Raw genomic sequence first — 15,293 nt, forward strand, 5'->3', positions numbered from 1 at the left:
GCAGGGTGTTTCCTCCGACACATTGGTGCGGCTGGCTTCCGGGTTGGAGGCCCGCTGTGTTAAGAAGCAGCTTGGTTGGGCGGCTTGGTTGGGTTGTGCTTCGGAGGACGCATGGCTTTCGACCTTCGTCTCTCCCGAGCCCGTACGGGAGTTGTAGCGATGAGACAAGATAGTAATTACTAGCGATTTTTGCTTTTAAAGATATGCGTAGTCTAAGTTACACATCTGCTATGTTTATTTCTACAAAAGGAAGCAGTTGGGCTTGTATATTTTCAGTGTTGTCAAGTACAGCTCCGACTTCCAAACTTTCTCCCGTTTCCATCACTGCCATTACAGACTGGGCAAGAATCTTTGTCTGTTTGGGGTGTCCTCAGGCACAGAACAGCCATATGTTTAATACCAGCGCTGAACAGGTACATTAGGATTCCTGTCTGTCAGAAAATAATGACTGTTTTGATCTATTATCTGTTGAACTTCTAACTTCTAACTGACCTCAAATTAATTCTGGTGTTGTCTGTAGAGAAATACTGCATATTTGGTTTGTGTCAAAATAGAGGAAACGGACTGAACCAGCGGGGGGTGGGGGGGGGGGACTTCCAGGACTTGTTTAAAACGATTTGCGTTGCAAAGAGTTAAAGGACAAATTTAATTTTTATTAGGAATCCTTTTCATTCAAAAAGAAAAGGATATCATGGAGAAAAAAAGACTACATCATCACACTGGGGGTGTGGTCTACTACAAGGATTAACCCCATTGGGCGGTGGAAGAGTGGGCAGGACACATATCCAGATCATCATTTCTTATTATTCGGGTTAGATCCATTCTGGCAAAATGTATTTAGTCCCAACATGGCAACCCAGCTGGGATCCATTTAGTCCCAACATGGCAACACAGCTAGATCCCAGAGACACCTCACCTGGCAACCCTGCTGGATCCATCGAGACCCAACATGGCAACCAGGCTGGATTCATCGAGACCCAACATGGCATACCCGTTACTCCTCTTCATCATCCTCTTCTTCACAGGAACATTCAGGCAGGGAACGGAGCTGCCACTCCAGTTCATTATTTTATTTATCCATCACGGGAGAGGGGGGGTGTATAGTGGAGGTTGGGTGTATAGGGGAGAGTGAACAGGGAAGTGATTTGTCAGTGTTTGCTCTTCTTTGATTTCTTGTGGGACCGATGCGGAGACCGTGATTTTGACCGTGACTTCTTAGCGGATTTCTTGGGTGTTCTGGAGCGTGATCTCCTGGAACGTTTGGGCGTGCGGGGTAAAGAGGGAGACCTGGGGAGAAAGCACACAGGAGAGTTAAGGAGAACTGGAGACCCAAGCTGTAATGGCCTTTAAGGACATTTCTGAAAGTTATCCCAACACAAAGATAGAAGGATCAGATATTTGATTGACAAACAGTTGTTCTTCCTCTCAAAAGGTAAAAGTAGAACAACATACTTCTAGAATAATGTTTTAAAGACATCTAAATGCTTCCTGACCTTTTGGACAACTTCTTGCTGCTGGTGACGCGAGGGGAGTCTTTGTGGGAGGAGCGGGATCGTGACGACACTACGTCCTTGGAGTAGGAGCGGTCCGAGCGCGCGGAACGTTCTGACCTCTCCGAGCGGGGGGACGGGGAGCGAGCCCGTCTGCTGCTGCTCCTCGGGGGGCTGCCGGGCGAGACGCTGTGACGCCGTTTCTTAGCAACCACAGGAGACAGACCACGCCTGGCAGAGATGATGAAATAGGCAGAATAATAGTTTTTTTTTGTCATACAACGACTGGCTATCGGTTTTTAATTTGAATCCCAGTGAGATATGAATCTGTCAAGGAAGCCCTGAACTGCCCCTCTTTTCAACGGTGCATATGAATGGTATTTAACCCTAATAGAGAGTGCTTTCCTAGGAACCCATCACATAGCTCTATCACTAAGTTTCCTCTTGCTATCCAACCATTATTTGTCAATCTTCATTTTAGATTTGCATAGAAAAGTTGTGTTTCATCTTTCTCACCTTGTATTATTTGATTTCTTAAGCACTTTGAAAGGCATTTGTTGGAAAAAAATGTGGTCTATAAATAAAGCTTGATTGATTAATAGAGCCCCTAATGTCATTAAGTCTAATGAACGCATCACGAAAACTATGAGGGGACTAACCTGTCTCTCCTGGTCGGAGTAGACTCCTCCTTCTCCTTCTTGGCGTCTTTTAAACGAGCTTCGCTTTTCTCCTTATCCCTTTTCTCCCTCTCTTTCTCCTTCTCTTTCTCCCGTTCCAGTTTCTCCTTTTCTTTTTCCTGAAAAAAGGCGTTAAGTTATATTACTGAATGGAAAGCAACATTATCCATATTTTCCTTTATTCAGCTATGATAGTACACCCAGTAACAATTGGAACTGTTCTCCAGGGAGTCCTGGGCTGTTAAATACATCAATATCTGTCCTTTAAACTTCAGGTAATATTGAGGTAAATAGCAATGACCGTAATTCATGTAATAAAGGGTGCCATAACATTGGCCAACAATAGTACAGCTCCTACAGTGCATTCGTAAAGTATTCAGACCCCTTCCTCCACATTTTGTTACGTTACAGCCTTATTCTAAAATGGATTAAATAAATAAAACATCCTCAACAATCTACACACAATATCCCATAATGACAAAGTGCAAACAGGTTTAAGAAATTTGTGCAAATATAAAAAACAGAAATACCTAATTTATGTAAGTATTCAGACCCTTTGCATGAGACTCGAAATTGATCATCCTTGAGATGTTTCTACAACTTGATTGGAGTCCACCTGGGGTAAATTCAATTGAATCGACATGATTTGGAAAGGCGCACACCTGTCTATATAAGGTCCCATAGTTGACAGTGCATGTCAGAGAAAAAAACCAAGCCATGAGGTCGAAGGAATTGTCTGTAGAGCTCCGAGACAGGATTGCGTCGAAGCACAGATCTGGGGAAGGGTACCAAAACATTTCTGCAGCATTGAAGGTCACCGAGATAACAGGGCCTCTATAATTCTTAAATGGAAGAAGTTTGGAACCACCAAGACTCTTCCTAGAGCTGGCCGCCCAGCCAAACTGAGCAATCGGGGGAGAAGGACCTTGGTCAGGGAGGTGACCAAGAACCCGATGGTCACTCTAACAGAGCTCCATAGTTCCTCTGTGGAGATGGGAGAACCTTCCAGAAGGACACCCAGCTCTTCAGCACTCCACCAATCAGGCCTTTATGGTAGAGTGGCCAGACGGGAGCCACTCCTCACTCCTCAGTAAAAGCACATGACAGCCTGCTTGGAGTTTGCCAAAAGGCACCTTTAGACTCTCAGACCATGAGAAACAAGCTTCACTGGTCGGATGAAACCAAGATTGAACTATTGGCCTGAATGCCAAGCGTCACGTTTGAAGGAAACCTGGCACCGTCCCTACGGGGAAGCACGGTGGTGGCAGCATCATGCTGTGGGGATGTTTTTCAGCAGCAAGGACTGGGAGACTAGTCAGGATCGAGGGAAAGATGAACCGAGCACAGAGAGATCCTTGATGAAAACCTGCTCTAGAACGTTCAGGACTTCAGACTGGGGCGAAGGTTCACCTTCCAACAGGAAATGACCCTAAGCACACAGCGAAGACAACACAGGAGTGGCTTCGGGACAAGTCTCAATGTCACTGAATGGCCCAGCCAGAGCCAAGACTTGAATTCAATCGAACATCTCTGGAGAAACCTGAAAAGAGCTGTGCAGCGACGGTCCCCATCCAACCTGACAGAGCTCGCGAGGATCTGCAGAGAAGAATGGAAGAAACTCCCCAAAATACAGGTGTGCCAAGCTTGTGGCGTCATACCCAAGAAGACTCGAGGATGTAATCGCTGCCAAAGGTGCTTCAACAAAGTACTGAGTAAAGGGTCTGAATACTTATGTAAATGTGATTTTTTTTTTTTTTTATATATATAAATGTAAAAAAATTAATTAAAAAAAAACTGTTTTTGCTTAGTTGTTATGGAGTATTGTGTGTAGATTTATGAGGAAAAAAACAATGTAATCAATTTTAGAATAAGGCTGTAATGTAACAAAATGTGGAAAAAGTCAAGGGGTGTGAGTACTTTCAGAATGTACTGCATGTTCCTTCAGGAACCAAGAGGATTTGGTTCATAAGTAATACCTTGTGTAACAGTTTGTCTCTGTAGTGTTCCACCTGCTCTTGGAGACTCTGGCCAGACTTCTTGGGCCTTTTCCCAGACTCCAGCTCGTCCTGGAACTTCATCACTTTGACCTGAAGAAAACATATTATTTTAACATGTAGAAAAATACGACAGGGTCAACTTACATGGTGTGGCCACTGAACATGTGGAGGAAACCAAACGTCTTTGTATCCTTATTATTATTTTACTATTAAATTAACAACTCCGAGCCTCATGTGAGTTGTACTTGTTTGTCTGTTAATTTCCGGCCATCTGATAATAATATTATATGCCATTTAGCAGACACAGTAAATCGCATTGTTTTTATACATATGGGTGGTCCCAGGAATTGAACCCACTATCCTAGTGCTCTACCAACTGAGCTCCAGTAAAATGCTGCCATATTAACCTCTATCTCCCGTAGCTTGGTGCGTCTGTCCTCGTTCATCTCAGAGTGCTTGGTCTTGGTGTCCAAGTCGTCTCTGATGGGGTTGGAGTAACTGGGAGGCTCCTCTGAACGAGAACTCTTGGTGTCCTCATCGTCACTGTCGTCCTCGCCCTTCTTCTCCTCTTCTGGCTGCTCAAAGATCTCCCACTTTGAGGTGGTCACGGCTGAGGAGGAAACAGATACACAATTAAGACAAAACCATAGCTTGATAGAAATTGCCACAAAAAACAGGTTCAGGATACTTTCAAGTGGCATCCTAGCTTGGTAGAAAGTAGCCTATTCAAGTAGCATCCTAGCTTGGTAGAAAGTAGCCTATTCAAGTGGAATCCTAGCTTGGTAGAAAGTAGCCTATTCAAGTGGAATCCTAGCTTGGTAGAAAGTAGCCTATTCAAGTGGAATCCTAGCTTGGTAGAAAGTAGCCTATTCAAGTGGAATCCTAGCTTGGTAGAAAGTAGCCTATTCAAGTGGAATCCTAGCTTGGTAGAAAGTAGCCTATTCAAGTGGAATCCTAGCTTGGTAGAAAGTAGCCTATTCAAGTGGCATCCTAGCTTGGTAGAAAGTAGCCTATTCAAGTGGAATCCTAGCTTGGTAGAAAGTAGTCTGTAGTCATGGTCTCACCCTGCGCCTCCAGCTCAGACTCGTCCACTGCTTCCCATTTTGAAGGTGCTACTTTAAAGGATGCAGCTTTGGCCGCAGCACGATCCACTAAAAGACAAGGAGGTTGATTAGAAAACTGTCCTGTTGACGTTCGGGGTTAAGTCCATAGACCTCTTCCAAGGTAAGGAAACAAATATGAAGTATCCCTTTAATAATCAACGTGTCCGTATGTGGATGTGTAAAAGTCAAATGGTCACTCACAGGGCAGTCCGTCTATGTCCTCCTCCGGGGCTTTGATGGGCACTCCATCCAGATCATCCAGCCCCAGGGAAGCTCCGTCTAGAGGGGCGCCGGCCACCACGGCAGCCCCGTCCAGTCCTATAGGAACCCCATCCACGTCCTCCAGTGGGGCCCCATCCATGTCCTCCCCAATGGGGGCCCCGTCGATGTCCTCCACTGGCTCAGGCTGGGCCAACAGACTAGGGGCCAGGTGTTCAAACGGTGGTTTCTGTAGTGAGAAGTGGAGTGGTTTAGGATTACATTCAAAACAAAAAGAAGCTTCCAGAAGTTATTATTGCTGGGTGGACGACATTACACATCACCAACATTATCAAATCGTAACATTTCCAATAGTCACACAATATTGTCAAACCATGACAACATATTAAAATCGTAGCTAATAATAAGATTAGCAAGCATTCATTAGCAGAACCATGAGAACGAGCACAAGGGGGAGTAGGCTAGCTGACCTCTACTGTGATGGGAGTGGAAGCCGTCTCCTCAGCTGACAAGTTGACTAGACCCAGGAAGACGTTCTGTAGCTTGATGAGGAAGGGATCTGGGTACACGGCCCAGTCCTCCCACGCACGGAAACACGACATCACTCGTTGCTGTTGGCCAAGAGAAAATACTACTTTAGAAAGTTGAAACGGTATAAAACCCTGTCCAGAAGCAAACCCTAGCCCCTAAAACCCAGCTCCTACACCCTGTCCAGAAGCAAACCCTAGCCCCTAAAACCCAGCTCCTACACCCTGTCCAGAAGCAAACCCTAGCCCCTAAAACCCAGCTCCTACACCCTAGCCCCTAAAACCCAGCTCCTACACCCTGTCCAGAAGCAAACCCTAGCCCCTAAAACCCAGCTCCTACACCCTAGCCTAGGCCCTGTCCAGAAGCAAACCCTAGCCCCTAAAACCCAGCTCCTACACCCTAGCCTAGGCCCTGTCCAGAAGCAAACCCTAGCCCCTAAAACCCAGCTCCTACACCCTAGGCCCTGTGTAGTTCTGAAAGAAAGGTGTAGGTAACATGATTAAAACTGATTGGAAAATGTATACAATTGAATATACCTTGAAGTTCTCTGATTGTAGGTGACCCTGTATCGTCTTGTATGTTGCATTGAGGTCTGAGAAGACCTGGCAGAGCTTGGCCTCAAAGCTGTGTGAGGGACAAGTTCAACATATTAACTTGTGTAGGAAAACATCTTCAATGCCAATATATACACTGCAAAGTTATGCAAACCAAAAGCAAGCAAGGTCCTTGACACCCACAGTCACATCCAAACATCACAACCACTGAACCCAACGACTTACTATTTTCTGTAGTACGACGCGTTGGCTACTTTAGCAGATGAGTTGTACAGCACATCAGACACAAGATATAACCGTGCAATCTGAAAAACAAGAAAGGAAATATATATTTTTTTAAATACATTTCAGCCAAAATGACCAGTCCTCCCTGATAGAATGGAATAACTACGATAAAAAAGTACTCATTTTACGGCACATTTTACACAAGCCACTCAAGGCTCTTTCAGAAAACCAAACACCACAAGGCAAAAAGGAAGTTACAAAGAAACAAACATGGGTGAACGCAAAACAAAGTTGTGCCTACGACACGATAAAGTATCTTTATTTGCCCATTTACATGGAAATTAATTTAGGTGAGGTAATAATACAAAACAATACTATATACATGCAATAGAAAAAGGAAAAGAAAGATGCCTATTTATCATAGTATGTAACCGAACAGACGCTTGGCTTTCATCCTGTTTACCTTCTTGGGGAGTGGTGTCTTGAGGATGGAGAGAGACTCTGTGACACACTCTACGATCTCCTCTGCAGCCTCGGCATGACTCAGACAAAACAACATGGCCTCTGCTATGTCCCCCTTCCTAGGAGTCAGAGCTCTCAACAGCTCTTCTAGCTGATCACGCTCTCTGGAGGGGGGGGGGGATAAGTAGTTCAACATCATTTTTTATGTTTAAAGTTAGTAGCCTTGTCTGGCGCATAGAGGAGTCTATCTCCTGTTACTGTAGCATGAGGCAGCGTGATGTACCAGTACACCCCCTGGACAGGACACTAGTCTATCTCCTGTTTCTGTACTGTGAGGCAGCGTGATGTACCAGTACACCCCCTGGACAGGACACTAGTCTATCTCCTGTTTCTGTACTGTGAGGCAGCGTGATGTACCAGTACACATCCTGGACAGGACACTAGTCTATCTCCTGTTACTGTAGTGTGAGGCAGCGTGATGTACCAGTACACCCCCTGGACAGGACACTAGTCTATCTCCTGTTACTGTAGTGTGAGGCAGCGTGATGTACCAGTACACCCCCTGGACAGGACACTAGTCTATCTCCTGTTACTGTAGCATGAGGCAGCGTGATTTACCAGTACACCCCCTGGACAGGACACTAGTCTATCTCCTGTTACTGTAGTGTGAGGCAGCGTGATGTACCAGTACACCCCCTGGGCAGGACACTAGTCTATCTCCTGTTACTGTAGCATGAGGCAGCGTGATGTACCAGTACATCCCCTGGACAGGACACTAGTCTATCTCCTGTTTCTGTAGTGTGAGGCAGCGTGATGTACCAGAACACCCCTGGGCAGGACACTAGTCTATCTCCTGTTTCTGTAGTGTGAGGCAGCATGATGTACCAGTACACATCCTGGGCAGGACACTAGTCTATCTCCTGTTTCTGTAGTGTGAGGCAGCGTGATGTACCAGTACACCCCCTGGGCAGGACACTAGTCTATCTCCTGTTTCTGTAGTGTGAGGCAGCGTGATGTACCAGTACACCCCCTGGGCAGGACACTAGTCTATCTCCTGTTTCTGTAGTGTGAGGCAGCGTGATGTACCAGTACACCCCCTGGACAGGACACTAGTCTATCTCCTGTTTCTGTAGTGTGAGGCAGCGTGATGTACCAGTACACCCCCTGGGCAGGACACTAGTCTATCTCCTGTTACTGTAGTGTGAGGCAGCGTGATGTACCAGTACACCCCCTGGACAGGACACTAGTCTATCTCCTGTTACTGTAGTGTGAGGCAGCGTGATGTACCAGTACACCCCCTGGACAGGACACTAGTCTATCTCCTGTTTCTGTAGTGTGAGGCAGCGTGATGTACCAGTACACCCCCTGGGCAGGACACTAGTCTATCTCCTGTTTCTGTAGTGTGAGGCAGCGTGATGTACCAGTACACCCCCTGGGCAGGACACTAGTCTATCTCCTGTTACTGTAGCATGAGGCAGCGTGATGTACCAGTACACCCCCTGGGCAGGACACTAGTCTATCTCCTGTTACTATAGTGTGAGGCAGCGTGATGTACCAGTACACCCCCTGGACAGGACACTAGTCTATCTCAGGGTATTTAGTGTCAAGGTGCGAGTAACTTCATCCACATGCTATTGTGCACAGCACATATAAGCCTGGTACATCAAGAAATTCAAAGTTGGCCTTAGTGACCATTGAATTCTATGGGACTGACCTACTGAGTAAAGCATTTGTCATAATAAACATTTTGCGAATCACATGACTGCAAGGCATGGCTCTATGCTTGTGGTGTGCTTGCGTACGGGGAGGGGGAAGGTGTTGTGGGAGATGATTGGTTGGTAGAATAAGCTGATTAAGCCAATGCCTATGTACCGGGAGTTTCTCCAGGTCTTTCTGTGTTGGCTAACGAAGGCCAAGGTTGACTCGTTGCTTCACCAGATTCTTTGCGCATTTGTCCATTAGAGAATACCAATATGTTAATGACATTACAAACACAGAACATACTCTTCTTTTAAGCATCCTTTCTTCCCAGGCTCCTCTTCTTCCTCCTCTGGCTCCTCCCCCTCTTCAAAGTTGCCGTGTAGGTAGGGGTTGAGGGGAGGAGGGCGCCACAACGAGCCGTTCTTGAACATGCGGAATTCGTCCGTCCGCCATTTTGTTGGCGCTTCTCCCTGTGGGGGGTTAGGACATCATTCACATTAGACAACAAGGACATTGTTCAGGGTATCAAACAGTAGCAAGTTGAACAATGCCTCTTCTTCCTCCTTTTCAATGTGACAATATTAAGAGGACAGACATGTTTGACCTAACCAGTCATGAGCGGACAGACATGTTTGACCTAACCAGTCATGAGCGGACAGACATGTTTGACCTAACCAGTCATGAGAGGACAGACATGTTTGACCTAACCAGTCATGAGAGGACAGACATGTTTGACCTATACTGCTTTCCACCTAACCAGTCATGAGAGGACAGACATGTTTGACCTAACCAGTCATGAGAGGACAGACATCAGAGGTGCTAAAGAAGAAGGTAAAAAGGGGAGGATGTGATGCAGGACAAGGTGCCACATGATTGGCTGGTCCATACTGACCTGTAGTATTGAGTAGAGTTTCCAGCGGTAGTAGACATGTGCTGGGCTCTGGTTCTCAAACAGAAACCTGGCCAACAGAGGCAACACAATGACTAACAGTCAACTTGTTGATTAACAAAATACATTATGGTACATGACATGATCAAAACAGTGATCACGGGAGACACACAAACATACCGGTACATGGGATTGCTAAGCTCTCGATTCATGATCATGGCTTCGAACATGGGGCCCTCACGCACCACAAACTCGATCATTCGGTGGATGAGAGAGAGCAAATTCCTAGAAGAAAAACACAGTTAAAACAAACGGATTCAGAGCAGTCGACCCTTCTTCTCCTGAGGCCCAGCCAGACTAGCAGACAGTCTGCTAGTGAGACCTAGAACAGCCTCTGGGCTACACACTATCACAACACATCCAGATGTACTAGACCGGCGTTCCTCAAACTCCATCCTGGAGACCCCATGGGGTGCACGTTTTGGTTTTTTGCTCCAGCTGATTCAAATAATCAAAGCTTGAGTTCATTACTTGAATCAGCTGTGTAGTGCTAGGACAAAAACGTGCACACCTTGGGGGTCGGCAGGACTGAGTTTGGGAAACGCTGTACTAGACAATTAAACTTGAACTATTTCTTACATTGTATTGTTTGACTACATTAACTAATCTAATGTGTAAGAATGATGGAAGAAACATCTTCCTTAGCATTTCTGATATTATAAAATATACCTTAAAATCAATTTTAAGAGCCATTAAAGGTCTAAAATAAAACACTAGTTATTACTTCTACTAGTTATATAAACATGCATGAGTCTTTATGAATCAAGATAACAGGCAATGCTAACTACCATCTCCCCACAGTAAAGACTAGAAGGAAGGGAGGACAGTGAAGCTGGATAATAATACAAGTGTGATAGAGAGGTTTGAGTGACTCGTTATTGAGTGACGTATCAGCCAATACAGTGCCTGTCAAATCCACCCTGAAAACTCCTGACTGGCTGTCTGGCTGACTGGAAGAACCAAAGCAGTACAGGATTGTTGGCCTAAATAGGCTACATAACAAAAAGACCCTCTATTGGTCATATGAATCACTAGTTAATGATGTATGAATAAATACCAATGTGTAAATGGGTGAATTAGGCCTCAGAGTGATCTAATATTGGTGCATGTTGGACAAATTAGTGGCCAACAAAAAAACAACACAGGATGTCTTTAATTTATTTGTAGACAACACAAATCACATTGACGAGATAGTATTGGAGCTGATCCTACCAATGCATGGTGGGTAAAATTCTGTATACTTTCCCAATCCATCCCATGATGCTTTCAGGTCCCTCGCTGCCGCAGACAGTTCAACTTGTTCTGCTCACCAAGGCCAATGTCAAAGGTCACAGACTAATGGGAGGTTTGGATGTCTGAGCTGGGGACAGGTGTTGCTGAGCCCGTGATTGGATGACAGAGGCCAAGGGGGCGTTTCGGTGGGAGTGAGCAATAGTCAGAGGGCAGGACCGGTCACTCTAAAGAACTCAACTACTACCAGAATGGTATGGTATGTACGTCATGTGAGAGTGTATGGATATTATTAGCTTATGCATGCGAGTGGTGATATGGTGTAGTGAAAATGCTTTTGATGTCCTCTACACCAAGTAATGGCATGGTGGTTCACGGACTGTATTGATGTTTGCAGGGAGAGTTGGATAAATGTGTGAAGAGAAGAGCATATGGACACTGTGGTGGCAGGAAGCCAATGGTGTGCTGTAGGAATGAGCATCTTGCAGTCTGCTAGCATTAAACCTGATGGGGCTCTTTGGCTACGTCTGCTAACATTAAACCTGATGGGGCTCTTTGGCTACGTCTGCTAGCATTAAACCTGATGGAGCTATAAGGCTACGTCTGCTAGCATTAAACCTGATGGGGCTCTTTGGCTACGTCTGCTAGCATTAAACCTGATGGAGCTATAAGGCTACGTCTGCTAGCATTAAACCTGATGGGGCTATAAGGCTACGTCTGCTAGCATTAAACCTGATGGGGCTCTATGGCTACGTCTGCTAGCATTAAACCTGATGGGGCTCTATGGCTACGTCTGCTAGCATTAAACCTGATGGGGCTCTTTGGCTACGTCTGCTAGCATTAAACCTGATGGGGCTCTTTGGCTACGTCTGCTAGCATTAAACCTGATGGGGCTCTTTGGCTACGTCTGCTAGCATTAAACCTGATGGGGCTCTTTGGCTACGTCTGCTAGCATTAAACCTGATGGGGCTATAAGGCTACGTCTGCTAGCATTAAACCCGATGGGACTATAAGGCTACGTCTGCTAGCATTAAACCTGATGGAGCTATAAGGCTACGTCCGCTAGCATTAAACCTGATGGAGCTATAAGGCTACGTCTGCTAGCATTAAACCTCATGGGGTCATAAGCCTACTTGTGCTTGCCTCAACCATTGCTCACCCATACTGAACGACCCCCGTAGCGTGCAGAGATCTAATTGATCAAACTTTAAAATGTGGGTTTATTCATTATGGGTTGTTTTTATTCGTTTTTACACCAATTAAAAAAATAAAAACATGTACCTTTCTGTTGGGATAACCACTTTGACTATGGCTTGGGACAGAGTCTGTATATGAAGTCACATCAGATAATAAACATAGAATATGTGAGTATTATTAAAAAGGCAACAGGTGAAAAATATAAATATAAAATGCATTATAAACTGCATCATATGAAAAACAACTTTACTGCTGTCAATTTTATGTATACAGTTCTTAATTCCCACACAACTTACCACTGCTTTTCTATTTAGACTAAACACACACCTCTCTATACAGCCATTGTTCCTGTACTGTCATCTTAAATGACTTTCCTTCTAGCCCAGCTAGGAAAACACCTCAATAAAAGTAGACATTTTAAAATGGAACAAACCTATGACTAGTAGACGATATGCCCCAAAACGTCACTGGCTGCCCAATGGCCTAAGTAGACCTACGTCTACCAAAACACTGGTACAACAGGCCTAATACAGCAACATCCCAGACCACGGTGAATTACCTTGTCGAATTCCTCCTTGTTCTTGGGCGGAGGGAGCAAGGTGACGTTGGGGTTCTTCAGCCTCTCGCGGGTCTGTGCGTTGAAGGGCAGGCCCGAGGGGGGCGGAGGGAGGGTGTTCTCCACCATGGACGGAGGGATGTAGATTGGGTGAGGCGGGATGGGTACACCTTTACCCCAGCCCAGCTTCATCTCAAAGTTCATCATCATCTTCCCTGGAAACAGCACAAAATATTATCTTAAACATAAAAAGACTAGCAGCCTATTTTACCTTCCATCACATCTGATCTTACTAGCAATTCTACTGAATCAGCTGATGTTTCCAATATGCTAGGAATGCCAATGTGTCATGGTCATGTTGTATGATGCAATGAACCACTTCACAAAATAACCATTATTATCACTGGTATTGACAACGGAAGGCTGCTGATCCCATGCATCATATGTCCTACCGTTCTGGCCTTGAGCAAGGCACTTAACCCCCCCAAAGTGAAACACTGCACTGATGAGCACTGATACATCTGATCCGTCAACCCTCCATCTGGAGAGCTACTGGGCGTGCAGGCTTTTGATCCAACCCTGCTCAAACACAGAGTCAGCTTATCAAGGTCCTGTTGAGCAGCTGATTTATATATATATTTTTTTTTACAATGTGGTGTGTTCGAGCAGGGCTGGTGTCACACCCAGTAGCTCTCCTGGACTCTCCAGGAGGAGGGTTGGCCACCCTGCACGCCCGGTAGCTCTCCTGGACTCTCTAGGAGGAAGGTTGGCCACCCTGCACACCCAGTAGCTCTCCTGGACTCTCCAGGAGGAAGGTAGGCCACCCTGCACGCCCGGTAGCTCTCCTGGACTCTCCAGGAGGAGGGTTGGCCACCCTGCAACATTGCAATTACCACCAAATACATTGTCCTTATAAAAATAATAAAGGTGGGTGAAGTGTTTAACGAAGATGTTAATCTATTTGTAAGGTTAAAATATTCAGTGTTCAAGGGAGATCATGACAGCATAGGAGTTAATTGTCAATTAGGCTATTCTAAGAATTTTTTTTTTTTTTAAATTTTAAAACTTTGTCAGAATTACATGGCCAGTATTGAAAAGAGTAGAATCCTAGCCAATTATGATCGCTTGAGATACAGTTCTACAACTGGAGTATGCAGCATTGGTTTAGTCAACTGCGCACCCGTATCAACTGCGTGTTGGCCATCTGTTATTTTAGGACATGGGACATGACATTAATGCATGCTAATAGCTAAATAGTTAACTAGCCAGATAGACAATTCTAAATACATTGTGTAGTTTGGCAGGTTATCTAGTGAGTCTGTTGTGTATCATCATTTGAAATAAATAATTTATCTGCTGCACAATGCCTCTCTCTCCTCTAGCTACGGGCCCACTGGCACACACGCAGGTGATGCACACAGCATGACTTTTCAAGGATTTTCATTGCTGACCAAAAACGTGCTATGACTGGGCAAATAACTCGCTAGCAATTATTATCAACAAATGGGCTTTGATCTCAAAAAACGCATCTTGCGACTGCATGATTGAAAGATAGCTCATGCCTGTCAATGCAGGCCTACAATCGTTATACTGTGATGCACTCTGCAGCGATTGGGAGGACAGTGAGCAAAATGTTGCATCAAGAGGATGTTTTGATCCAATTATGATCGGAGTAGCCTAATTATTTGATATTGTGATTTTTGCATGATGTGTTTTACTTGTCCAACTGGACAAATTTAAAATCTATAATCTGCTTGTCCAACAAATGTTTTTACTTGCCCCCGGGCAAGCGGACAAGCGTTAATGTTGAGCCCAGACAATGTTTTTGATCCATTATCAGTTCTCATATCATAACCATTAAACTCTAACTGTTTTAATGTCACCATTGGCCACATAGTGAAATTCCTGAGCGGTTTCCTTCCTCTCCGGCAACTGAGTTAAGAAGGACACCTGTATTGATGGGTGTATTGATACACCATCCAAACCCTAATTAATAACTTCACCATGCTCAAAGGGATATTCAGTGTCATTATTAATAAATAATATATATATATAATTTTTACACGTCTACCAATCAGTGCCCTTCTTTACAAGGGATTGGAAAACATCTCTAGTCTTTGTGGTTGAAGCGTGATTGAAATTCATTACTCGATTGAGGGACCTTACAGATAATTGTATGTTTGGGGTACAGAGATGGAGTAGTCTATGCAACTTACTATGTGATTTGTTAAGTACATTTTCCCTCCCAAGACTTATTTAGGTTTGCCTTAACAAAGGAATTGAATACGTATTGACTCAAGATATTTCATCTATTCATTTTTAAATAACTTGTAAAAATGTATAAAAACATAATTCCACACTGACATTATGGGGTATTTGTGTGTAGTGACACAAAACCTTAATTT

At 44.7% G+C, this 15,293-nt stretch overlaps 1 protein-coding gene across 4 annotated transcripts; it reads right to left on the reverse strand.

Annotated features, from left to right (window-relative positions):
- Positions 1-589: 589 nt before the first annotated feature.
- LOC120050919 (U2 snRNP-associated SURP motif-containing protein-like) lies at positions 590-12,996 on the reverse strand. Of its 4 annotated transcripts, none has more exons than XM_038997449.1 (15): positions 12,892-12,996; positions 10,026-10,130; positions 9,849-9,915; positions 9,260-9,426; positions 7,257-7,419; positions 6,794-6,873; positions 6,551-6,638; positions 5,957-6,097; positions 5,469-5,715; positions 5,229-5,315; positions 4,572-4,774; positions 4,144-4,254; positions 2,150-2,286; positions 1,494-1,721; positions 590-1,287 (listed from the first exon to the last, which is right to left on the reverse strand). In XM_038997449.1, exons 2-15 carry the CDS (start codon positions 10,103-10,105, stop codon positions 1,149-1,151), a joined length of 1,938 nt encoding a protein of 645 aa, XP_038853377.1. In that variant the 5' UTR covers positions 10,106-10,130; positions 12,892-12,996; the 3' UTR covers positions 590-1,148. The 4 variants fall into 4 exon arrangements, with proteins under 4 accessions (XP_038853377.1, XP_038853376.1, XP_038853375.1 ...); XM_038997448.1 differs by lacking the exon at positions 12,892-12,996 and adding an exon at positions 12,417-12,881; XM_038997447.1 differs by lacking the exon at positions 12,892-12,996 and adding an exon at positions 11,944-12,406 and having other exon boundaries at positions 10,026-11,677.
- Positions 12,997-15,293: the final 2,297 nt, after the last annotated feature.

Source organism: Salvelinus namaycush, chromosome 7 (genome assembly GCF_016432855.1).
Source record: "Salvelinus namaycush isolate Seneca chromosome 7, SaNama_1.0, whole genome shotgun sequence".
NCBI lineage: Eukaryota > Metazoa > Chordata > Actinopteri > Salmoniformes > Salmonidae > Salvelinus > Salvelinus namaycush.